Consider the following 27103-nt stretch of genomic DNA (forward strand, 5'->3'; position numbering starts at 1 on the left):
ATCCAGCTTGCTTGTTCATGTTACTTCACAGTGCCTAATGTTAAGAAATACAGCTTTTTTTTTTAGATTAGATTAACATTAACAAAGAAGATTAATAAATGCTGTTGAAGTGCAGTTCATTATTAGTTCATGTTAATGTACTTAACTAATTTTAACTAATGAAACCTTATTGTAAAGTGTTACCAAGATATTTATTGACTTATTTTTTCCAAGGAGAGCTAGACAATGAGAGCCATTTAAAGGTCAGAAAGTGTTTGCTTGTTGCACTTCGGACACATAAAACGTCGTTCACTGCAGCTGCAAGTTAATATTGTGATGAGCTCCATTAGCCCCGCCCACTAGCGCTTTGAGTGACAGCTTACTGTGAGGCTGCAGGTGAAATCATCCAGCTTGTCTTGTGAGTTGTTGCGACAGAGTTGAGCTGTTTGAAACTCTGTCGTCTTCAAGTAACTAGAATGGATCTGTTGAATTAGACCCCGAGGAGTGATCTTCAACAGGTAAATCACTTTTCTGTCGATTTAAAGAGGAGCACGATGATGAATTTAACTGTTTAGTAAGTAAACATTTCAGAGCCGAACTTAATCACAAACTTTTCGACGCACCTCGGCGTCCGACCGTACGCAGGAAACCATACGTATCAGGTTAAAAAAAATATTAACAAAACAACGGCTGTGCTTGTGTGGTTTTTGGACTTCTTGCACTATATGTGTACATTACTTGACTTTAATGTAGAATTAGGTAGTCATTTCCAGTGTCGCGCGCATAAACGAAGCATGTTAAAGTGATGCAACAGATGAATTAGTGTGATTAGATTATCTTCTTGGCACAAATATAATAAACTATATATGGGTTATCTTACTCATAAAATCTATCGTTCTCTCCATTTATTAGGCACTCATCCTCCCTCATAATCTAATAACCAGCTATGATTTAGGCTAAATGAGTTTAATCTTGCAGTTCCAACATGGACTATAAACTACAATTCTGATGCCATAATAAAATGAGTGCTGGAATCTAACAAGTGTGCATGCTGTGTGCACTCATTGAAAAGTCAGGGAGTGAAAGGATCATGCATTGCCACATTAATCTGGCACCATTAATCCAAATCCAATGACAATTTGTGTTGTTGTGCATGGTTATTCTGTCATTTATGTAATGCACATAAACATCAATCTACTGTCAACCTCTTTTTGTCTCTCTTCTGCATGCTCCATATATCAACTTGTTGCTGTTACTGTTGAGTTTTTGCAATATTCATGGGATTTGGTGCATTTTTGCTGTCTCTAATCAGATTATGATTTTTTTGTGTGCGTTATTTAAGGCAAAATCCTTTATTACACAATCACTAATTCAACTAATGTAAATAGCTGCTGTTGCCATAGTGAGACACACACTGTCTGTCTGTGTCCCCCTCGGTCCTGCTTGTGAGATGTGTATAGTGTGAAGAGATGTCATGATGTGATCGTTCATAAATGGGAGGTTCTACTATGTATGTTCAACAGATGCGCTATTCTGACCTCATATTTGCCTAACAAATTGAGCCACATGTCATGGCATGCTTTCTTTGATAAAGACATTAGGAGAGTGCTATTACAACTAAACTTTTCCTTTAAAAGACAGCTTGCTCTACAGGAATAGTAGTTGTTGTAGGATGCCTCATATGCTTGGTGCGTCTGCCCTGCCTTAGGCCTAGCGAGTTTCGTGATGTTCTGCAAGAACATGTCAACTTCTCATCCACTCCCAGGTGATAAATCAGTGATTAAAGAATACAACTCAATGTGTATTGTTGCAGGACAGCAAACAGTAATGCCTTATGAATAGAATCACCATTTTGGATTTGAGTATTATGAATGTGAATGCATTTGAATGAATGAAATAGTTGACATCAAACACATGAATGGGATCTTCTGAAATAGTTTAGGTTAGTTTTCTTTTAAATGTCATAATTAAAATCGATTTGATCTATGATTGTTCCAAATAAAAAGAGACAATTTATTATAAAAAAAAATACAATTGTCAAAATTATAGGGCTCACAGAGAAAATAACATTGAGTGATAATAAATATGAGGGTAAAAATGCTATCTTAAATATGTCAAATCACTAGGCCTATTTCAGTGGTGAGTGTTGATGTACAGCTAGCATAAAGAAACACTCCAAACAACTGAAATAACAAATATTAAATGTGTTCTAGCAGTGCCTATTAGCATGTATTATTTACATCTACAGTACTGTTGATTTAACAGCATAATTTGTTCAAACTGAGTGTTTATTCTTAACTGGTTTGGCTGAAGTATTTGATCCACACTCAATGTATTTTGTTAAAAAGTAAGGTAACACTTTACAATAAGGTTTCATTCGTAAACATTAGTTAACTATGTTAGTTAACATTAACTAATAATGAACTGCACTTCTACAGCATTTATTAATCTTTGTTAATGTTAATTTCAGCATTTACTAATACATTATTTAAAATCAAAAGTTGTATTTGTCAACATTAGTTAATGCACTGTGAAGTAACAAGAACAAACAATGAACAACTGGATTTATTAATGTTAACAAAGATGTATTGTATTGCTCATGGTTAGTTCATGTTAAATAATGCACTAACTAATGTTAACAATGAGACCTTATTGTAAAGTGTTATATGCCACTCCTTTCCAAAATGCATTTCAGGGGTCAAATATTGCCCAGTAATTAAAGAGTCAATCAAAAGATACTGGGGGTCCCAATCTTGGCTCCTTCAGACGGCCAAACTGGTGGAATCGTCTGGAGAAGGATTGTAAAGTTATTCAAGTGCAATTGGGTGAAATTTCATATGTATGAAAAAATTACAAATTTTAGGCACTCTTTTTGATAAGGCAGTTTTTTGGGGAACTTATACAAGTCCCTTGCAGGAACTGCACAGTCTGTCCATAGTTCCTTCAACAACCTTATCATTAGGAACAGGCTTCAGATATATTTTGAAGTTTCTCAACTTCAAGTACACAATAGGATATTTAAGGCACCTTCAAAGTAAGGCATGTTGATGTTTGTGTATGTGATGTATTATGCAGAGATACAACATCAAATTAGGTTGAATCAAGACACTGGTAGAATACACAGTTCTGTATGTATCTAGTCCTATATACTGTGGTGTTACAGATATGTGGCGTGACATACAAAGTATGTTTTTTATATACAGTCCAATTTGACCAATATACTAAATAATACTCAATACCAATCTGTGGCATAATGATCACAATGCTTTTAACGTGCCACTGACAACATTTTTTATCACGCAATGTGAATTATGAATGTGGGTCTTTGAAAAAGTGCTATTTTATGAAGAAATTATGAGGCAAAACTCTGTTGTCTTTGAAAAAAAAAGAAAGAAATTCTGATAGAACAAAGAGTGTTTCACCACAAAGGCATTCAAATGATTTACAAACCTTGAAATATAGTGAAACAGCGTGTCATGTAGTGATTTCCTGGACAAAATATTTATGCATCAGATGCATTATTTATGCATAATTATGCATCTGTACATAATTAACACATATGTGCTACACATGGACACATTTTGTAATGTCATGAAACAGCTTTAAATATGTACATTTTAAGCTCATTTAATAGTGAAGTGCAAGCAGAGATGCTGTAACGTCTGAACAATATGAGCATCTTGATGTTTCGCTCAGAATCCTATAGAACTGTGCAAGCACAGATATACACTTGAAAAGCATGCCATGTCAACATACGCGCCACACCTGACTGAGGGAGAGGAGAAAGCTCCTGTTTCTGTATTGTGAATGTCATCAGATCGGCTCTTAGGTTCATGTGCATGGCATCGTCCCTCACAAAGGTTGAATTGTTAGTGTTTGCTGGATCCAATTTCGAGCAATTGCATTACAGCTGGAATGTGCAGATTCACTATTAAACCCAAAACAATGGATTTCTTATGGGTCATTTGAAGCAACTGCATATGTCTGTCATCGATCTGGGAATGTAGCATTTTTAGACTGTCTCGGTTGCATCTGTACGGTCTGTCATAAAGTTTTATTTGAAACGTGGTTTGTGATCTGAGGCTGCTATTTGCATGCCTGTCAAAAGCACACTATCACCAAAAATTCAGGAAGCAAGCTATGAGGACCGTCTTGATCACTCACTTGTTTATTTATTGGCTTATGTATGTTAATTAAACTGAGTCAGTATTTTGACAATAAAAAGAGGTGTGGGATTGTCTTGTCTGCCCAGTTTGTGGTTAGTATTTAGGAAACTTGTTTGAAAACAGTCAGTGTTTGTTCAGTTCTGTTTGTTGATGTTAGTTGCACATAAATGACACACCTCACGGAAGGATGTGCTGTAAATAACATAGTGTTATAATAATACCATGTTAGAATAATATTACAAAGTCATCAGACGTATAAAATAACACAAATGTATGAGAATTAGAAGTAAAAAAAAAAGGTATAACTTCTGGATATACACTATACCATTAAAAGTTTTCTGTTCACCAAGGCCATGCACATTTATTTGATCATAAATACAGTAAAAACTGTATTATTGTGGAATAATATTACATTTTAAAATAACTGTTGTCTGTTTGAATGCATTTTAAAATCCTGTGTTTTATTCCTGTGATGTCAAAGCTGAATTTCCAGCATCATTACTCCAGTCTTCAGTGTCACATGATCCTTCAGAAATCATTCTAATATGATGATTTGCTGCTCAAGAAACATTTCTTAATATTATCATCAATGTTGTGAATAGATTTGCTGCTTAATATCTGTGAGGAAACCATGATCATTTTTCGGGGTTTTTTGATGAACAAAGGTCAAAAGACCAGCATTTATTTGAAATAGAAATCTTTTGTAACATTATAAATGTCTTTACTCCTATCGGTTAATTTAATAAATTCTTGCTGAATAAAAGTAATTTCTTCCCCCCCCCCCCCCCCGCCCCACAATTTATATTCGGCTACAAAATTAAAGTCAAATAACACAATATTTTTAAGCTCATGAGAAACAAATTGTTCAAACTTATTAGTGGTCTCACTGGTCTTGGTCTCCAGGGTTAAAGTTCACAACCTTAAAGGGATATTTCAACCAAATGTGAAAATTGCCATGTTGTCTCTGTAACTTTCCTCTGTGGATCACAATACAAGACACATTGCACAACGACTAGTATCAGAACTTCAAAAACGGCTAAAAAAACCCCCCACAGAACTCCATACAACTTACTGTATGCAGTATATTGCAAGTTTTTTGAAGTCATACCCCAAAAAGATATTTCTTTGCTGAGCATCTCCTGCTCCATGGCTCTCAGATCTCAGCCTCGCTCATATACGGTTCAAATACGTTGCATCACGTCAATGATGTCAAACTTTGTGTACAAACCCAACATAGCATTTGTGTGACTGAGTGAGATTTGAGAGCTTCAGCAGAAAAATGTTTGCTCACTTCCTCACAGAAAGCCATTGCATGACTTCAGAAGGCTTGGAATATTGCCTTGCCTATGAGTCTCATGGACACTTTTATGGTGCGTTGTTTGTTTTTGTCAAACACCCGTCCCTTTTGAAGTCCTTTGGTGATCAAACAGAAAGAAAGTCATATGGGTTTGGAACGATATGAGGATGATTTGAAATGATTTTCATTTTTGAGTAAACTGTTCCTGTTATGTTTATGTAATAATACATGACATATCTCAGTTGTTATCTTACAAATATGCTATATTTAGATTTCTCATCAGCGCAGTCTTAATTAGGTCAGAATTTACTCTAGATCCTGGTGTTTAGAGTGTAAAATTTCAGTCATTGTAAGGGAGCAGGCCCCACATCAGGACTGTTTCACTTTCACACAAAACAGTTTAGAGCAGTTCCCCCGAACTGGTAGCTTGGCGGAGCAGGGCTGCAGCCCATTGGCTGAGGCGCTTTTGGTTTGTGGTTTTTTTTTTCTTTTCTAAAATCGGATGGAGCCTCGTGGAACACGTGGTGGGGCTTCCGCTAGCTTGGTTTTACGCTGCTCTTCAACATGAAAATCACTCAAGCAGGGTCCCACAGGGAAACAACCTGTAGATGTAACACAATTGCATTGTTCTTGACTGCTCGATGACGGTGAACTTGAAACAATGTAAATAATTCTCTGTTAAACAACACAAAATGATAGGTGTTTGACTTGTTAGTTTGATTAAATTTGTGTCTGTGTCTGATTAGTAGTTTGTAAAACACTTCTAAATCTAATGTATATACCATTATAAAAATTGGGGTCAGATAAAATTTGATTTGAAAGAATTAATACTTTTATTCCGATATAACATTAAATTGATCAAAAGTGACAGAAAAGACATTTATAATGTTGCAATATATTTCTATTTCTAAAAAAAAAACTGTTCTTTTGAACTCTTTGTTCATCGAATAATCCTGAACAAAAAATCACAGTTTCCACAAAAACATTAAGCAACACAACCATTTTGAACATTGATAATAATAATAAAACATTTTTCTTGTGCATCAAATCATCAAATTAGAATAATTTCTGAAGGATCATGTGACACTGAAGACTGCAGTAATGATGCTGAAAATTCAACTTTGACATCACAGGAATTAATGAAATTTGAAAAATTTTAAACTGTAATAATATTTCACAAGATTACTATTTTACTGTATTTTTGATCAAATAAATGCAGTCTTGTTGAGCATAAGATACTTTTTTTCAAAAAGAGTATTTGAAATCCGATTCAATCTCAGTCTCAGTGGTCAGATCACATTTCAGGTAGTTTTTTAATTTTAATACAAAGTGCAGTATATTTTTAGGAGCTGTGTTTCCAAATTCACTCATTTTTCCTTCACTCTTTCCTCATATTGCAAACTACGCATTGAACAAGTCGTTTTGAGTAACAAAAAAAAGAAAAAGAATCAGTTATCCTATTTTCTTTCCACTCTATCAATGATTTTCAGATGTTTTATGAGTCTCATGCCTCTTAGACAATGATGCAGACACAGATATATTGACTTACACTGGTAAGTGGAAGTTGATCTCCTGATAATTTGTATTTAAATATACTGCAAAATGAGTATCACTTCTGCTGTGCAACTTTAAATGTGTTCCCAACATTTCTCCTTTTAAGAGGCCCCGCTAAACACCTGCTAATGAAATGAGGAAGTGAAGAGCGCTCTCTTACTCACTTACTCCAAAATAAGTCGAGAGGAAATCTGGTCAAGGTACATAAGACAGGGGTGGGGGTGGACTGTGTGTTTGTGTGTCTGTCGGGGTGAACCGCCGTAGTACGTGATGCTTCATTTTTAACTCGGCTGAGTCACGTCCTGACATGAACACAAAGCCAATGTGATGAATGACAGTATAATGTCTTATATCTTAATCAGCGTGTTATGATGTGGGGGGGGGGGGGAGAAACCCATCGTTTCCCAAGCAAGAGCGCCGTTAAAGGTCCTCTCTCGCGCAAAAGGTGGCCGTTTTCAGCGTGGGAGAATGCACACGCCCTAGTGCTTTCAAAGCTCTACGTTGACACGGTCTCCCACTCATTTCTCTGATTTCCAAATATGAGAAACTGTCTTTTAAACAACATTAGACAATGCTGATGCCTAATATTAGACACAAGTTCTTCATCCCTCCGACATCGGATTGACTGCATATTGCACTTGAAAATTGCAAACGCTGGCTGAGAAATCTGCAGTTCTTCCTTCCCTTTAACCAGAAACCATCATGTCACACACCCACTGATGTCTGGTCAAATGTCTACTGTAGGGATGGGGAAGTGAGGCCATTACGGTTGGTTTGCGCTCACATGTGCAGTTGTTCCTGAGCCGAGGGGTGCAAAAGTGAAAGGGCAGATATAGGGATGTTTGGTATGATGGATACACAGGAATATGCTAAAGCGTGTGTGGGCATATCAGTAGTAATGGTTTGATTTCATTTGCAAAGGCATGGAGCGCTGGAAAACAATGCTGGTATTATGCCGCTGAAGGGGACTGACTGCACCTCCACCTGCAACAAGAAATTTGTCATGCAGAGTCTTGAATTAACATGTTGCTGCTTGTTAATTTACATCTACGCCCCACAGAAAATCAGGGAAAATATGAAAGGTTATCAAGAGCATGCTGGAACTTTTTATTTTTGTAGGACTAAATTGACTCACAGGCTAGAAAAAGACACATACACCTTGTATTGTCTCTTTAAAGTAGGTGAGACATCAAAGTATTCTCACCAGAGAAAGTCTCTTTTATCAGTTTCATTGTGATTCGGTTTCTTCCAGAGAATGGAAATGTGACATGATGAATGTCTGCGGAATTGGCTGGAATTTAAGCCTTTTCTGGCATTGGATAATGAACCGTGTCATGAGGGTGACTCGTGTACACTCCTAAACATCTTAAAAGATTCGGTTTACACAGCCAAAGGTTCAGATGCATTCATTTGATCAAAAGTGACAATTAATACTTGCATAATGTTACAAAAGACTTCTATTTCAAACCAATGCTGTTCTTCTTTCTGTTCATTAAAGAATCTGAGAGAAAAAAAAATCAGTTTCCACAAAAATATGAAGCAGCACAACTATTTTCAACATTGAAAATAAGGAATGTTTCTTGAGCATCAAATCAGCATTTCTACTTGGTGAGCATAAAAGACTGCACTGAATGTTGAATGTTCATTAACAACCGACCAATCAGATTCGAGCTCCAGAGACTAGATTCAGCAGCATTAAAATAGGTCATTTTCTTTATTTGCTACTGGATTTCCACTGGAAATACATTGTTATAAAACAAATTAGGTTGTCATGACAAATTAGATGGGTGCTAGGGTTGCTTTCCTATTTGCAATCACGTGTCAATCTGTCCGAGAGCTGTTGACACAGGATGCGTTCAGTGTTTCCTCTGGACTATTTTTCTAATTGTTGGTCTGTATGTTTAAAGGGATAGTTCACCCAAAAATATCCATATTTTTATAGGCTATATTGAGGCATTTCTCAAAATATCTGCTTTTTATTGTGCCCTATACCTATACAGAGCAACGATCTCAAAGCTGTTCATTACATTAATAAGCCCCTTAATTTATTAATCTAGTATGCAATTAGCAGCAAGCGTTCATAAGTACTTGCACCTCCTCACTTTAAAAGGCTTTATTATACAATTCCATTTAATACATTTTAATGAAGTGTTTAATTCCAGTATTTTTGAGTCTTCGTACTGTATTATGTATAGCCTTTATCAGCCATCTGCAGGCCTGCTCTCGGCATTCATAACATTGGACTGTTAATCACTGTGCCGCTGTGCCGAACGGGTACACCGTTGATTCACACGTGTATGTGAGTGTCAGCCATCAGCTATTCAGAAGACAATCAGCTCAGGTCAGCAGTGGAGACAAACTCTTTCACATCAGCGGTGTGCTGTGACGTCTATACAGCCGCTGTCCACAAGGTTTAAAAAAAGATCTGGTTTGTCACACCGCTCTTAAATGAGGCAGTGTGTGGTAGAACCCAAAAGCATGCCCACCACAGGACATGAATGCCCACTACAGCTGCTGGTCACTCTTGCATCAATTGTTTTATTGTTGCTATTATGCTGAAGATATTTAAAGACAATAAATGGCTAAAGGTAGTAGTGTTAAAGTAACTTTACAATTGTGGAAACAATAATCCTTGTCACTGAAAATGTATACAGTTGCAAGTGTCAGGGACCGTTTCATAACATATTGTATTACTCTCTTGTAACAAGAAGTTGTATTTAAATAAACTATAATTAACCATTAAGCAAATAAATCTACATGAAACCCTGTTTGCAGATTTAAAATCTCTAATGTGAGTGAAACAGGAGATTGTACTGTGGTTTAACAACATGCCTGTTCAGCTGACAAAACCTCTGACAAAAAGTCAGATTTTCAGTTGCTAAAAATGCTATAAAACTGTTTTGAAAGTTGCGAGTTTCAAACCATGTGTGATCTGTAAAACGGTATGTCTATCCATCACAGCCTCATCGTGTTAAATTCATTATGGCATCTACCCTGATTTAAGTTTATTGGCTGCACGGTCAGAGACATCAGCAGAAAAGGAAATAAAATAAAACATATATAAAAAATGAAAACTGTTGTATTAGCAAATTTTTCTGATAACATTTCTGTTTTTTGGTAGGGCTGCACAATTTGGCCAAAAAACTTGGATTATATATAAATAATAAAATAATAATGATGATGATGATGCTTGCTTATAATAATAATAATCTTAACACTTAACAATGTTTCATTAGTTAACTACTTTAGTTAACATGAACTAAGAATCAACCATAATTCTACAGCATTTATTATTCTTAGTTTGTTTATTAACATTTGCTACATTATTAACAATCAAATGTATTGGTTAACATTAGTTAATGCTGTATTTTTATTAACTAACATTAACAAAGATTAATAAATTCTGTAACAATTGCTCATTGTTAGTTCATGTTAGTTAATACATTAATGTTAACAATTGAGACCTTATTGTAAAGTTAAAATTCTAATAATAATTGTTGTTATTAATGATTATTATTACATACAAATATTCAACAAAATATGAAATATTTCTATTGTAATTTCTATTTATATTTGACAGTATAATTGTACATTTACAGTGCTAATATTTACGTATGTGTTCTTCAATTTCAAACGTTAAACCATCAAACGTATACTTTGGTGGAAAACTGCAGGTAGCCCATAAAGCTTCACATCTATCTTTGTGCATGCAATAACAAGTTTTACTTTTTATTTATTTATCTGATGTACTGTCAATGCTGTGGGTGTGAAAGGAGTGTCGAAATAGCGTATGCAACTTTATTCTCCCTCATTGTCTCATAGGGGCCTCTGCAGGAATGGAGAACGGAGGCTTAATGAACTTGCTAGACTATGGGGAGGCTTTGTGGGAGAATGCAGAGAAGAACCGGTACATCTTATGCCGTTTCATCAACCCCAACAAGCTAACCTCATATCTGCGGCAATGCAAGGTCATCGACGAACAAGACGAAGACGAGGTGCTCAACTCACGTCTGCTAGAGTCCAAAGTCAACCGAGCAGGTATTATTTATTCAGTGTTCTTGTGTGCGCTTAAGCATATAGCGCTATAGCACTGTTGATGATGTGATACGGATCCATCCAAGATTGAGGAGACATCAACATTCATAGATGCCAGTGACAGAAAATACTAAACCCTGTGGAATATGGAAATGCAAATTCCATGGCGAAAACATTTACATGCAAATCACATCATCAATCAGTTACTCGGTCACCCCATCTTTCACTGTGTTTTTTCCAGTGGTGTAATTTGATGATGAATGGAGGCTTTTAATCCTGTGAGCTGCTGCTGTAGTTTTTCTTTCCCAACGACTCCTTCCTGAACCTTCGTATCATTTTTCAACTTCCGAACGGCCAGAGGCAGAACGGATGACAGGGATTTCGCCGAGCAGCCAATTGCTGAAGTCTGCACTGTTTGTTTGTCACAAAGCAGCACATCAAAATGCTTGTTTACCACAGCTGGGATTTTCACAGCCCCTTAATGATTCTCTTTTCCCTCTGGGACTAGCAGTTTGGCATGTAATACAGAAGATCTTTCAAGTACTTTTTGTGCCATGACTTTCTCTAGTGAGTTAAAATACAATGCATCGCTTTTATCAAAGACAAGTCTGGACTTTCCTGCTACAGTGCAAGAAAACTACAAAGTATAATTCCAGCTTCAAGCAATTTGTCTGTCCACACCAGATGCGACAAAATAAAACAAGCTAATAAATAAATGACAAATCACAGCCAATCAGAATAATGTGTGGGCGGAGCTTTCTCTGCAAGTGCATTTGTGTCTCATTTTAATATAATGCAGATCACAATCAGTACCTAAGCTGTCAGTTACATTTGTGAAATGAATTGTGATTTGCCGGATGGTGGCGCCCATTGAGACTCTATGTCTTTGGAGCCTCTCAAGGGGTGATGGACCTTTAATCCCACTTTAAGCAATACACCAAGTGTGATTGGCTAATACAGTTTGTAGAAGCATGTTTGCAGGATCCTGAAAGTCTGAGGACCTGAGAAACTAAATTACTGACACTCATTTTTTTTAAAAATGTCATCAGCGATAATGGAACAAATAACAAACTATTTTTTATAGAATAAAGATGTGGAAAGAATATGATGGTTTCACATAATCAGTAATGTCAGGGAATGTTGTTTTCATGGTGATTGTTTGAAATGTTGATGCAAGGCGCTATGTAAAATAGTGTTTCGCATATTATGACGAACATCTGAGTAAAACAGATTCTTGAAAAAAAGAGAAAAAACGGAGGGCAGTTGTTGATGGGATGGAGTCAGATCTGAATGCAGCTGTTTGTAAGAAAGGGCGGGGTTTAAAGGGATAGTTTACTGTAAAATGAAAAGATGTGTCATTAATTACTCTCCCTTATGTCTGTCCAAACCTGTAAGACTTTCATTCATCTTCGGAACACAAAGATATTTTTTATGAAATCTGAGAGATGTCTGTCGCTTCATTGACAGCCTACAGAACTACAACTTTGTCACTTCAACAAGTTTCATTAAAATATCTTGATTTGTGTTTTGAAGATGAATGAAAATCTTGGAGTAAATGAATTGAATGATTGTAGAAGTCCGGCATATGTCACCAGAGAGAAGTTTGATGTTTTACTGGAAGGTTTATGACATTTTGCATTACGAGGTCAAAACAAATAAAAGAAACCTATGCATGGATGAATTATTCACAATAAGATCACTAAAATGCACTCAGAGAATAGATAGGGTGAATTTCCATTTTATTCTGGCTTAAAATGAATATATAAATAATTTATCAATATTTGCTTTAATGTTTTGTCTTGTCAGCTAAATAACTAAACTAAGATGCTGTTTTATTGAAGAACAACATAAACAATGACAATGATATAACATAAAATAATGACTAAATTTAAAGTAAAAAAAAAAACAACTGTGTAAAAATATTGCTTCTGTTTGATAGAAGTGATTCAACCTGATCATATTAACAGATACTAAGTATTTTTTAAGGGTCACATCAGGTAGAAAAAACACACTTTTCTCAGTTCAACAAGTGTAATGCTGCAGTGGTTTTTGCCTCAGGTCGGTTGTTGGATATCCTGCACACGAAGGGAGAGCGAGGCTATGTGGTTTTTCTAGAGAGTCTGGAGTTGTACTACCCTGACCTCTACAAACTCGTCACGGGGAAGGAGCCCACTCGCAGATGTTCCACTATAGTCGGTGAGATGCTTTTAAATTAAAATGCCACCCATATAAATGACCTACGACCATGCCTTAAAATGTCTGTTGCCTTCCACCTGCTTCCCCTCTGGGATGTGCATCTGCCTTAAATCCTCTTTCAGATCTGTGCAGTAGCCTAATAAACCAGTGCTGTGGTGCACTAATGGTATCATAGGGTACTTTGGTGATAAATTATTACCATACTCATACACCGTGGTATTTACATTTTATCTCAATAATAACGTGGTACTTTTTTGTGCAGTTGTGTTTCTTTGACTGTATTTGGTGGTTTTCCTGTAGTGGAAGAGGGCCAGGAAGGACTCATCCAGTTCTTAATGAATGAAGTCATAAAACTACAGCAGCAGTCCAAGGCTAAAGACGTGCAGCGAGTGGATATCTTGTCCAAATGTCGCACGCTAGAGGACGATTCCAAGAAGCTACGGCTGGTCAACCGGGAGTTGCAGACTTTCCAGGAGCGCTACAATAAGATGAAAGAAGAGCGCAATAACTATAATGATGAACTTATAAAGGTGAAGGATGACAACTATCAGCTGGCCATGCGGTACGCTCAGCTCAGCGAGGAGAAGAATATGGCCGTGATGAGGAGCCGAGACCTTCAGCTTGAGGTCAGAGGGCTTCTGAAAGCATTGCAGGATGATTTGAGTCTCTGTCTCCTTGATTTACTACTAAAAGTGATGGGTCACTCATATTTACATGAATTATTTGACTATGTGGGATACAAATGTTGGCTGCTGTCTCTCCATTTCCTCCAGATTGACCAACTAAAGCACAAGTTGAACAAGTTGGATGAGGAGTGCAAAATGGAGAGAAGGCAATCTCTGAAATTGAAGAATGACATTGAGAACCGCCCTCGGAAAGAGCAGATTTTTGAGCTGGAGCGGGAGAATGAGGTCTTGAAGATCAAACTCCAGGAGCTGCAGTCCATCATACAGGTGAAGACCCTTTCTGCATCACAGTAAATGGAAGACAGTGAAAAGCAAACAGTTGGGAAAGGTTATTCAAAGTTAGAGTTTTCACAGTTGTTTTGTATGCTTGTTTTGTTTTTTTTCATGCATAGCCCGGTCCTCTACCTGATTCAGACAAGGCCATCTTGGATATCCTGGAGCATGACCGACAGGAGGCTCTGGAGGATCGTCAGGAGTTAGTCAACAGACTCTATAACCTGCACGAAGAGGTCCGACAGGCCGAGGAGCTTCGGGACAAGGTCAGGACTAGCCTTATGCCTTGAATACCGTAAAACTTCAAATAGTAGCCCGGGCTTTTATTTTCCCAAATCGTCGAACTGCACCGGCTTGTATTTGAGACAGGCGTCTATATGAGACAGGCCTTTATAATTTAGTGTTGAGATGTTGTTCATTGAGCATAGGCCTAGAGTCTCTAATCTCTAAAAAATCCCCAAATGCTCCACGTGAAACTTCCGACCTTTTACTATCGCGTCAACTGATTTTGATTAATATGCGCGAGGGAGAGAGACCAAGACATAGCGCTCGTGTTGTTTGTGAGAGTGCGTGCGCGTGGCCGGAGCGCTCTCTCTGCTCGCGCCCTGTCAAGCGCAGCAGTCATTCTATTCTACATCACTCACCGATCAAAAAAGGCTTTGGCGGGACAAACATTTGCGTTGGCGGCTGCCAAAAAGCGGACGATCTGACGGTTTTAGAAGATTAAATACAACCCGAAACTAAAAAACAGACCCGGCCTCTATTTGAGACCGGCCTTTATTTACCCAAACCTGCAGCCACACCAGGCGTGTAAAATAGACAGGCGTCTATTTGGGACTCGGCTATTATTTGAAGTTTTACGGTAATCATTTCAGCATCAAGCTCCTTCCCAAACAATGCATTGCAAATTTACATGTTAGGTAAAATAGTCTATTTTCAATTAGATCAAAATAATGGATGCTTTTCCTTGCTAGGAAAAACCTAAAAAAAATTCAAACATCAAATTGAAATATATTACTATTCAAAAGTATGGGTCAGTATGATTTAAAAAAAATTTTATAACTTGAAATACCTGAAATGAATTAAAAGTGACAGTAAAGATAATGTTACAAAAGATTTTACATTTCAAATAAAGGCTGTTCTTTCGATCTTTCTATTCATCAAAGACTCCTGAAACAAAAATGCATCACAGTTTCCATAAAAATATGAAGCAACAAAGCTGTTTTCAACATTGTTGATAATGGAAAATGTTTCTTGAGCATCAAATCATCATATTAGAATGATTTCTGAAGGATCATGTGACACTGAAGACTGGAGTAATGATGCAGAAAATTCAGCTAAATGGTGAATACATTATATTTGTATAGAAAATGGTTATCTTACATTGTAAAAATATTTCATATTACTGTTTTCTGATCAAATAAATGAAGCCTTGATGAGTGTAAGAGACTTTTCAAAAACATCTTACCGACCCCAAGCCTTTGAAAAGTAGTTTATATTTATCCATTTTTCATGATACAATACAAGTAGCCTTTATTCATAGGTGTGCTAGTTGCACTGCGTTCTTCTGGGATTACCTTATCTGCAAGTAATGCAGTGCTTTTTTGCCAAAATTAGTCATGTCATATAACAGCACAACTTTGCTGCCTTTAGATCAGTCTTTATGTCATGATACCTTATGATGATGTGATGCCCTAAAAATGCTGTCTGGATTGGCAGCTCACTTTTGGAAGAGAGCTTCAGAGTGGGGTCATATTGGTCACTTTTTGGTCACATCCTGAATGTTTAAATGTCATAATGAACATGCCAAATGTGATATTACGTCATTAAGTGTGTTTAATATGGACTCAGCATGAGAGTTTTTAGTTGACGGCTAGAAATAATGAAGTGTAGGCAAAGGTTGTTTTTTTCTTGTCACACATGAACGAGAAGTGACAGAGGCTGATGAGGACTGGCTGCTCTAAGTGGCTCCTTCTGCAATGTGCTGCAGCTCTAATTAGAAGTGCATCTGAAGTGACGTGTGAAAAGTGTCAGAATTCAGGGTAAGGCAGGAAGGGGGGGAGGGTAGGTGGCAGTGACGACTTATCACAGTCAGCCCTCTTTTGGAGCTTTTCAAATGTTCCAATTCTTGCATAAAATGTGTATTTTATAGTGTTGAAGGCCAAAAAAAGTGTTTTAGTTAGTCTTACTCGCATCTCTCTTAACTCTGCAACCATGTTTAATACATGCAGAATGCTTGTCATAGCCAAACAATATCTTCCACATTCCCAAATAAATCTTTGGTGTTTGTTTGTTTATTGACGGAAAGTAATCCTAGTTTGAAAGGATCGGTGTGCTATACTGAAATTTCTGCTACAGCAAAATGTAAATGCATGCCTAGGCAGAGCCTTTTCTCTGTAAATGATGAAGCAGTCAGCAGGGTTTGAGCTGCATAACACCATTGTGAAGTGTGAAATGTTGTTTTGAGGGTTAGGTATTAATAATGTGCTGAAAATAAACCCTACAAACTGTTGCTTATAAATCTTTTTTTTACAGTTTAGAAGGTTTCCTCTCAGGTTCATGCTATACAGTGTTGAATGATGCCATTGTGCTCTTTATTCTACTGATGGGTTTAAATGAGAAACGTTTCATCTAATAATGCACAGTACCTGGAAGAGAAGGAGGACCTTGAATTGAAGTGCTCCACGTTGGTGAAGGACTGCGAAATGTACAAGAACCGCATGAATACAGTCATGATGCAGCTGGAAGAGGTGGAACGTGAGCGGGACCAGGTTGAGTACTAATGTGTTCCTAGCGATGGCTTTAAATCAGTTCACTTCCTGTTACTTAAGTAAATACGATATAGTATTGCTTTCTTCGTCTCACAGGCTTTCAAGTCAAGAGATGATGCTCAACACCTCGTGTCTCAATGCCTGATTGACAAAGACAAGTACCGCAAACAAATACGGGAGCTGGAAGAGAAGAGCGATGAACTTCAAATTGAAATTGTACGCAAAGAAGCCAAGATAGTCAACCTGGAGTGCAAACTGAGACGGTTGGCCAAGGAAAATGGTTTGGATCAGGTGAGACTTTATCTGTCCGATGGACAAGTTGTGTTTTTTTCTATTTTGAAACTTGTCTTCCCCCCCCCCCCCCCCCCCCCCCCCCCCCTTTTCTGCTTTGATGTCACAATATCAGTTGTTGGTGTATTAGGGCCCGTCCACACTACAGCGTTTTCGTTTAAAAACGGAGACCTTTTGCTACGTTTAGTGTGCACCTCCCGTCCACACTAAAACGGCTAAAACGGATACCCAAACCGGAGAAGTTTCGAAACGCTGCCGATCCGTTTTTCGTTTTGAATCTCCGGAGGGCGTTTTAGTGTAGACGGGTCAAAACGTCGGACTTTAGAAATGATGACGTAGTAGAGGCTCACGCTCGGCTCTATGATTGGGTGTCATCAGTCATGGCGTATATCTTTGCTAGCAGCTGTTGTACAAGTAAATTCTGCATTTTACAACGCTATAACTGCCTACATGCGCCGGAGTCAAGCTATTATTCGAGCGATCTGTGACAATTCCCGTGTGCAGCGGCGGCGTTGACCGTAGATGGAGCGTCGGTTTGGGGTTAACCCAGAGCATGGTGGGATAATTTTATCAATGAAGTTGTGTTTACACCGGCATGCGCATGCCCAGTGTTGGTGAATGGTCACGTGATCCGCGTTTTCAGTCGTTTTAATGTGGACAGAGATCAATTCTAATACGCAGCTAAAACGCTGGTGTGGACGGAGATCGTATTCATTTTAATTATCCGTTTCTAAACTAAAACGCAGTAGTGTGGATGGGGCCTTAGATATATGCTTTATTCCAAGCCACTGAATATTTCTTCTGATTTCTTTCATGATATTTCCCCCTCAGAGTCTGCCACGAGACATGACTCCACTAATTATAGCTCAGCACTTTGGGCAACCTGATGCAAATACAGGAGGTCCTTCAGAGGACTCTGGAGAAGAAACTGTTGATGATCAAGAGTTTAAGCTCCAACGCAGATGTAACCTCAAGGGCAGAGTGAGTAGAAACTTCTCATTGAATGTCTTTGTAATTATTATACGGGTATAAGCTATTATTTCTGCATTTTAACATTTGTCATTCTCATTTATTAGATCAACAGACCAAAATCTCCAGCAGCTGGACCCAAAAGTCCTCAATTCCAAGGTAAAATGTTTATTAAAGAGCTCTGGTGCTGTATGCCAACTCGCAGTTAATATGTGGTGAAAGCATGATAACGTTCACCAAATGTTTGCAATAAGAATGAGCTTGGCTTCTTTTAATTTCATCTCTTATTACGTAGCCGTGCCTTTCACCAATGGAGATCTGTCAGAACATGCAGCCTCTGACAACACAGGTCTTACCAGTGCCAGCGTAATGATTTCTGCGGATGTCTTCTGTAAAAATGTATGACTCTTTCATCTCATTTGTTTTTTCTCTCCAAGTAGCTTTAATTTGAAGGCAACTGTTGTGTATGTGTTTTTTTTTTTTTTAGCTGCGTCCCCGTAACGACAGCATCTTGTCCACTGCGCCAGAGCCTCCGGGCCCTCAATCCATTGTCAGGAGGATCAAGGAGAACCCAAACTCTCAATACAGGTGGTAAGTGTAACGTACACACATAAAACTTGTGTAGCTGTATATCTTTAAAACTAGCTGTGGCTATATTGTTATTACTTTTATAGATTATTTTCACTGCATTTCCACAAAAAATACCATAGTTAACGCAGTAACAATAGTAAAGTCATATTGAATTGTTGTTGGTTGGTATTATAGAGTAAAATTTACTGTCCTGAATCTGTCTTTCAGTCTTCCCTGTTCAGAAACTGCAGACACTGACAGTGGAGACAATGCCGACATGGGTATGAACATGCATAAATCATTTATTCCGCCCACTCACCGTCTGAATCATACACTTAAGTGACTCGTCTTTGTAAAAAATGTCTCTTTCTTTTGCTTTAGATGACCACGACTTAGACATGTCCTCCTACGGGCCATCATCCATCCATTCATCTTCGTCTTCCCACCAATCTGAGACAATGGACTCGTATGATCTGGAGCAAGTCAATAACATCTTTAGGAAATTCTCTTTGGAGAGGTTTTTTTTTTTTGTTATTTATAACCATTCTTTGAACACTGCAGTGAATTCCTTTTTGGTGACTTTGAGAAAAAAAATCTTTATGTCTCCGTCATCTCAGTTCGTCTTCACTTTACAAAATTATAAATCAATATTATAACTTCTCTTTGATATGTGCATGTCTATCTTTTTTTTTTTCAGACCATTTCGTCCTTCATTGACCTCAGGCCCTCAGCGAAACTCATTGCGGCCTGTGCAGAGCCTTTTTCTCTCTGGTGAAAACCTACTGTCAGAAATCACTATGATTGGTGGAAATGATAGTGGCATCTTTGTGTCCTTTGTCCAGTCTGGCTCTGATGCAGAACAGGCCGGAGTTAAAGTCGGACACCATCTTTTAATGGTAAGTTGAACTCCTGCATTTGTTCCACAACCAATAAAAAAATGAAAAAACTGTAGTGGTGGTTTTGTTTCCCCAGCTGGAGGGCAGTATCCGTGGAGAAGCCCAGAGTGTGGCTTTGGACACCTGTACCAAGGAAGAAGCTCACTGGACCCTGCAGAGATGCACCGGACAGGTGCATCTCCATTACAAGTCAAACTATGATGGTGAGTCCAGACTCTTAAAAGAAAAGAGTTTAACAATTTCAGTGTGAGGGTCCAATATTTTGAAAAGTCTTGGGAAGAGCCTAACATCAGCCCGCAGTTCTGTCTGAATCAAATGTGCTGCTGCTGCTCTGTTTGGTGTAAAAGTCTACTCTGAGTCCATCACACACACCATCGTATTCAGTGTGGTGTTGGGTTGCATTCAATTCTAAGCACCTCAATGGCTCTTGTGCTCAGGTGTTATTTATTAGACCACAAAATGTCCTGTTTTGAGCCCGCTTTCTTGTTTCCAGGTTACAGACGGCTGCTGAAGGATATTGAAGATGGCACAGTGGTGTCTGGAGACTCCTTCTACATACGTCTCAATCTGAACATCTACAGCCAGTCGGACAGCTGCTCACTGAACGTACGATGTGACGAGGTTGTCCATGTTTTGGACACCATGCACCAGGGCAAATGCGAGTGGCTGTGCGCCCGTGTGGACGCTTTCACCGACAAGGACCTGGAGAAAGGCACCATACCTAGCTACTCCAGGTGAGGACACTGAACAATGAGTGACCATTATAGTGTCGGTTTCAAATCGAGTGTGAACATTTGTCTATTGTCTGCTGCAGATTGTTTGTCAGTGTGTGGGTGAGTGTGTGGGCGTGCATTTTTATATCTGTTGACTGTGACGAGAAGCTGTTAAGCGAACTTAGCTGTCACCTCCTCCCCAGAGCCCAGCAGCTCCTCTTGGTGAAGATTCAGAAGCTGATGTGTCGAGGAGGTCGAGAGGAAGTCGAAACTCTGAGAGGGCTCCGGGTCAGTTCCTTCTGGATTGTTGGAGAAATGTGCCCACTTTCGGCTTTTACATTTGTAGATGAGTCAGAACTGACGGGACGCAACTTGAATGCCAATTAAAGGGATAGATAAAGAAATATAAAGCTTTTTATTATTTTGAAGGGATAGTTCTCCTATTAAATGAAAATTCTGTCATCATTTACTTACCCTCATGTCATTCTAAACCTATATGACTGACTTTCTTCTGTGGAACATAAAGATATTTTGACTGTTTTTGTCCATCTAATGACAAAACATCTTCTTTTGTGTACTGGTCAACTGTAGGTCTAAAGGCCCGTTCACACCAAGAATGATCGCTATAAAGAAAACTATAACAATAACAATATTAGCAGAATCCACAACATCGCACGGTAACGCTCTGTTAATTATAAGCACACACTGCATTTTGTCATCTTCCAAGCTCTTTAAAGTCGGTGGATTCTCATTGGCTATCAATGTTTTTATCAGCGACATTGTTCTTCTGTCGTTAATGTTATAGATATGATGTGGATTGCGCCATTCTCACAGAATCAGAACGATTATGAAAACTTAATTAGGGGCCAAGCACCAAAGGTGCGTACTGCGTTGGCACCTATTGTATACGTTGGCTTTCTTCTTCTTCCGTTTCTTCTTTTTACGCTCTTGAGTCTATGGCAGCCCAAGTTCTGAAATTTGGCACACTGATAGAGGACAGTCCCATCATAAACCACAGCCAATTTGGAATCTCTAGCTCAGTCCATCTAGCGCCAACACCTGTCCAAATGTTAGTAACTTTTGAACGGTAAGGGCTAGAAACAAACTTTATTTTTTTTCCTCTGATTCCTTGGCTAAAGACAATTTGAGGTAATTTTCCGTCATGAAAATTTTTCTGACATTTAAAATTTTCTGAAAAACCTACTTTTTTGAACTCCTCCTAGGCCTTTGCTCCGATTTCACGGAAATTTTACCAGCTCATCTTCAGACCATGCAGACAAAAATTCGGTTATGGAATTCAATGCGCAAACGAATTCGACAAATTCCCCACCAAAATGAATGAGAGGCTATATCTACGGAACGCTTTAGCATGTTATGACAACTGTGCCCTGAGGCTACCTGCACAGTTTCGACGCAGTGCTACCTAGTGGTCAGGAGATATGAAAAACTATCATTTTTTCTTAAAACTTCGGAACTGTTTGGCCAAACATCACAAAACTGGTCTCTTTAGATTCATTGCAGCATGCCGAGTGGAACGATACCCAATTTTCCCATATCGGCCATTTTTAATTTTGTTGTAAAATGCTATATTTTACGAATGCATTGGTGTATCGTTACGCAACTCGGTATATGTCTTCGGCACCATGCCCTGACAGTACTCAAAACATTTCTGAGCAGTGCCAACTTGTGGTCAAAAGTTAAAATTAAATCTTAAAAAACGCTATTAACTTTTTAATAAATTAGCCTATTGTAATGACACTGGTCCTAATAGATTCATTTGGTCATGCTGACAACATAGATACCAATTTTGGCCGAACTTCCTGTCCGCCATTTTGATTTTCTTTAAAAACCTACTTTTTCGAACTCCTCCTAGACCATCTTCAGACTGTGCCGACAAAACGTTATGGATTTCGTGTCGATAGCTGTGTATACCACAGCAACAAATTTGAGGCATGATGCCAAAATATTTCTGAGGCTGTATCTCAGCAATGCTTTGGCATATTGACACCAAACTTTGCATGTCATTGTCACATTACTCTGACCACACCACATCAATTTGGTCACAGCGCCATCCATTAGTCGAAAGTGATAGACGATCAAATCATTACTAGTGACTGTATTTATGATTTTTTCTGGCATTTTGCCAAAAAGGATCTTAATTTGCCTTTAATTGCTCATTGTTGCAGTTGCTCTGATGCCCAGCCATGCTTGCATGACTTATTGGGCATTCTTTGTGCTTGGTCCCTTAATTGCTGCTTGCAGCTATATTAGTTATCTTGTTATTGTCCTTGGTGTAAACAGGCCTTTTTAAGTCTATTTATAATGTCAGTCAATGCTTCTTGGACCAAAACAGTCATAATTTGACCATCAGAATTAAACAAACTGTTTTTGCTGCTGCACCTCTGTTATGATTGGCTAACCTCCATATTACAGTAGTTCGCACTATTGCTCAATACTTTGTAGGTGTTGATGTGTGTATGGTCATATGTCAGATTATTGATTGTCGTGATGTTATACTGTACCTACAATGGTTTTGGAATGAGATGTTTTTCAGCTTAGTTTTCAAAAATTCTACGGGAAAATCTCACTTTCCATGTCTTCCCTTCTAATGAATTCTCTCTCTTCCGTTTGTGCTCACAGAACACTCTACAACCTGAGGAACCCACACCTTCTGTAGACCCCAAGTCTAGTCCACGTCTGTCCAGAGCCGGTGTCTTCATCTTTCAGTTATTACAGGTAACAGGTCCTCTTTAGTTTGCTCACACTGCCATAGGTCTGAGGTCTTATCTGCAGATAGGAAAAGAGTGGAGTCTTGCTGAGATTAAAAGCGATCCCTGGTGTCAGTTTGTCAGCAGGGTGGATAACAAGTACAAGAGGATGAACAGCAGTGAGCGTGTCCGCATTGTCAATGGAGGAAATCCATCATCAGTTTCCAGACCAGGTTTTGAAACCCTGAGGTCTGAGGGTAAGACTGCCCACCCTTGTCTTTACTTATTTATTTCAGCGAAATCTTTGCAGTGGATGCCATATAGATGGGTTTTCGTACTAAATATTAGGGAATTTTTAAAGCTGGATTTCCAGGACTGAAAAATTCATGGAAATGCAATTGGAAACAGAAATGTTATGCTCTAAATTGTTTTATCAGCTAGTAATTGCCCTTTTTGAGTGCAATCTCCCAAAAAAATATTTTCAAAATTTGTGAATGCCTGGAAAATGCATTGGTTGAAAGGGATGGGAACAAAATGGTTATTCACAGTCCACTCATGTCCATTTCTAGTGTTTATGCTGATTCACATTTGACATTTAGCAGTATTTTTTCCATTCTTTCAGACACATCTGACCCAGAGAGCGACTTAAACAAGAGCTTGAATCTGATCCCTTACAGTCTAGTGACTCCACACCACTGCCAGCGCAAAAGACCCATCCTCTTCACCCCCAACATCCTAGCCAAGACCATCGTCCAGAAGTTCCTTAATCTCGGAGGGGCTATGGAGTTCAATATCTGCAAACCAGGTAAAAATAGCTGGAAGAGGTTTATCCTTCTAATTATAGCAGCACACTGTGGTGGTGATGATGATAGAGATATTGTTCTGTAAATGGAAACAGTGGCTGCCAACTATGGGTCACGTATATGATATACTCATCTTAATAAATGGATCCTTATTTTAATTTGTTCCATGACTTCAACTGTTATGTCACAGGCAGCAACCCACTCAGTCCTTGTTTAGCACAAGTATTTGCATAGCATTTTTAATGTATGTAATAAACCTTAGTAAATAATATATCAGATAAATCCAACTGTTACAGTTAGAAATGAACTTTATCAGTTATTAATGTAGAGTGGGTTTGCAGTGGGGCAGGGCATAGAGATCGACTGGTGTTTATGCGTAAGTGCCTAATAACCAATATTCAGGACTATATGCATTTATTTATTGATTTGTTTGTATTTATTGTTCTTTTTCTGTTTTGTTTTTTTACATAACTGAATAATTCATTAATTTGAAGGTGAACAGCCTGCTTTATGATACTTCTATATTAAAATAATTTATGCGAGTTCAAATAAAAAGTTACCTGTGAGCAATGTAGTTTCCTGTGGAACGCACAGTGGTGTAATGGCATTTTTGACCCCATGATTTTTGATGACATTCAATTCATTAATGGGTCAAGGAAATCTGCAATCATAAACTCTTTTTTCTTTTTCTTTTTTTTGTGCTATACTGACTCTGCAGTGCCATGGCAAAAGAAATAGTTTCAGCTTTAGAGATTGTGAGAATCTGAATGCGAAGAGAGAGAAAACGAGGTGCCATAGTCAGATGATTCATGAAAGAAATGAATCTTCTTACTTGGTCTTTTAATTGTAATGGTGCTTCTCCAAAAGTACCAAGATAATCATAAATATAACATTTAACGAACTGGAACTACTTAAGAATAATCGAATCAGTACCACATCCTTGCGATTGTCATCCCTGCAAGCAGTGTTTTCCTTGACATGCCTGCTTACAAGAACTATAAATTCATCTTCTTTCCAGACATTGTGACAAAAGATGAATTCCTCATGAAACAGAAGATAGAGCCCATCATTTATTCCAAGGAAAAGCAGGCAGGCACACATGAATGCATCACCCCAGAAAATATCGAAGCGGTTGCCTTTAAGGTACAGTAATAAATGTTCTTTTCAGAATAATTTAATAATAGCTAAATTATGTTTTTGCTTTTATGTGCTGTCACATCTTCTGCTTACTCAAGAAGCTTGTCAGTATGCGTGTGCTTGCTGTTTTGCCAAACAGTATCATTTAGAAGAGCTTCCTCTTGGTGAGTGCTTAACCTTTTCCTAAAGACACCATTGGGATTTTCACAGTACACCTAGCCCTGGCCCAACTTCTTTAATACCAGCAATGTTTTACACTTGTCATTTTGAAAAGGGGTTAAAGGGTTAGTTCACCTCAAAATCCTTTACTGACCCTCATTCTAAATCCATAAGGTTATTCATAATAACCTGAGAGGTTTCTGTCCCTCCATTTGAAAGGTCAAGTAGCCAAAATTTCTAAGATCCAAAAAGGCGTCATAAAACAAATCCATATGAATTGAGCGCTTTAATCCAAGATATTGCTTTATACTGTATGATAAACAGATTTAACTTGTGCTCTATATGTGTGTGTCGATCATTGCTTTTATGTAAAAGCCTATCACATATCCAACTCAAAAAGTCTCACTGTGTTTAATGTGACTGAGAGGGGAATCAGCAGTAGTATGTAGGAGACAGACAGCTCCTGATGGCTGCAGATGCAATCTGCTTGTTGGGGTTTTATCAGGTGGTTAGATGAGAGGCAGCATATTGTTTTTTCACTTGCTAATGTGTCAGGAGATGAGTCTAATTTTCCACTGCAAATCTTGTTCGAGAGTTGTGCCAAAAACAGGACAAAAACGAGAACCGACACCTTGCTGGATGAGTTCTCAATTCTCTTTTCTGGTTTAAATTATGCATGAATATTTACAATATAGTTTATTAAGTGTGGCTTTAAATGTTAACACATAAATGCAACAAAATGAAAGTGTATAGTTTAAAAAAGAAAATGCATTCTATTAAATCAGCCTTTTGCTTCTTAGAATAAGCACTGTCTTCTGGAAGCTGATCTGAGCTGTGTGAAAGACCTGTTGAGGAGAGAGATCTACCCCATCGTGATCTTCATCAAAATCTGTGAAAGGAACATCAAAAAATTAAGGCAAGCAGTCTTTCAAGGTCTTCAGACTCATTGCACTCTTGAATGCATGTCATATTGATTATTCAGATTCATTATTCATGGGCGAATGATCCTTAGACCATTTAGTAATAGTTTGTGATGTTTTCTTCGAGCAGACGGCTCCCTCTGAAGGTGGACTCCGAGGAGGAGTTCTTGAAGATGTGTCGCTCCAAGGAGAAGGAGCTGGAGACGCTGCCGTGCTTGTACGCCAGCGTGGAGCCCGACTCGTGGGGTGGGGTGGAGGATCTCGTCAAGATCATCAAGGACAAGATTTTTGAGGAGCAGAAGAAGACGGTCTGGGTGGAGCAGGACATGCTGTAACCTGATCACGGAAGCAAGTTTCTGCGCACCAAAACTCTGTCTGTTTGCACATGTGTGCATGCAGCACAGGCTTGTGAACAGGAAGTGACTCTGTCAAAGGCCACAGCTTGGTGAGGTGTGTTTCTCTCTGCTGTCAAAAAAAAAAAAGGCACGGTCGAGGAACGGCTCCATGTGTTGCACCTGTGGTTCATATAGTAAGCAGTGGAAATGTTCTCACCCCTGAGATTCTTATCTATTATTCTCCTGAAGCGAAGCTGTTGTCAATAAAACATTATCCTTCCCAGCATTCACCTGTAATGCTCGATATAGTGCTGCCCAGTGCATTTTGCTTCAGTTTTATTCTGGCCGATTTGTGTATAACTGTAAATTCAATCAGATGCAATTATTGTTGCAGTATACAGTATGTACTTTTTATCTTTAAAGGCACATTACATAAGTTAATATAGTTCGTTCGTCACTTCTATATTTATTTTAATACAAGCCCATATTGTAATGTGTTTTCTAAGTTAGTCTGTAAACTCTGTATACAGATAACACGTGTGTTTTTTTTCTCGGTGCTCATATCAGCTGCTACCTAAATACTTGCCAAGGTTTTAAGCATACTGTAGTTCAATGGCATTATATGTATTTACATGCTGAGCTCAA

The 27103-nt window shown here is 38.3% G+C and overlaps 1 protein-coding gene across 1 annotated transcript; it reads left to right on the forward strand.

The window, feature by feature from the left end:
* Positions 1–384: 384 nt before the first annotated feature.
* Positions 385–26582, forward strand: card11 (caspase recruitment domain family, member 11). Its single transcript, XM_056261658.1, has 24 exons — positions 385–497; positions 10819–11034; positions 13090–13227; positions 13528–13853; positions 14001–14180; positions 14306–14452; positions 16832–16957; positions 17054–17248; positions 18080–18229; positions 18325–18376; positions 18513–18616; positions 18705–18808; positions 19016–19068; positions 19169–19304; positions 19485–19683; positions 19760–19886; positions 20177–20417; positions 20600–20684; positions 23037–23132; positions 23241–23361; positions 23727–23909; positions 24926–25050; positions 26004–26119; positions 26254–26582. The coding sequence occupies exons 2-24, from the start codon at positions 10833–10835 to the stop codon at positions 26456–26458; spliced, it is 3411 nt and encodes a 1136-aa protein (XP_056117633.1). The 5' UTR covers positions 385–497; positions 10819–10832; the 3' UTR covers positions 26459–26582.
* Positions 26583–27103: the final 521 nt, after the last annotated feature.

The sequence above is a fragment of the Rhinichthys klamathensis genome, unplaced genomic scaffold, assembly GCF_029890125.1.
Source record: "Rhinichthys klamathensis goyatoka isolate OS25496 unplaced genomic scaffold, OSU_Roscu_1.1 h1tg000184l_1, whole genome shotgun sequence".
Taxonomy (NCBI): Eukaryota; Metazoa; Chordata; class Actinopteri; order Cypriniformes; family Leuciscidae; genus Rhinichthys; species Rhinichthys klamathensis.

Coding starts and splice junctions, on each gene's coding strand:
- card11 (XM_056261658.1), top strand. CDS start 10,833: ATGGAGAACGGAGGCTTAATGAACTTGCTAGACTATGGGGAGGCTTTG. Junction 17,249..18,079: donor AGGAAAATGGTTTGGATCAG/GTGAGACTTTAT, acceptor TTTCCCCCTCAG/AGTCTGCCACGAGACATGAC. Junction 18,809..19,015: donor CCAAACTCTCAATACAGGTG/GTAAGTGTAACG, acceptor TCTGTCTTTCAG/TCTTCCCTGTTCAGAAACTG.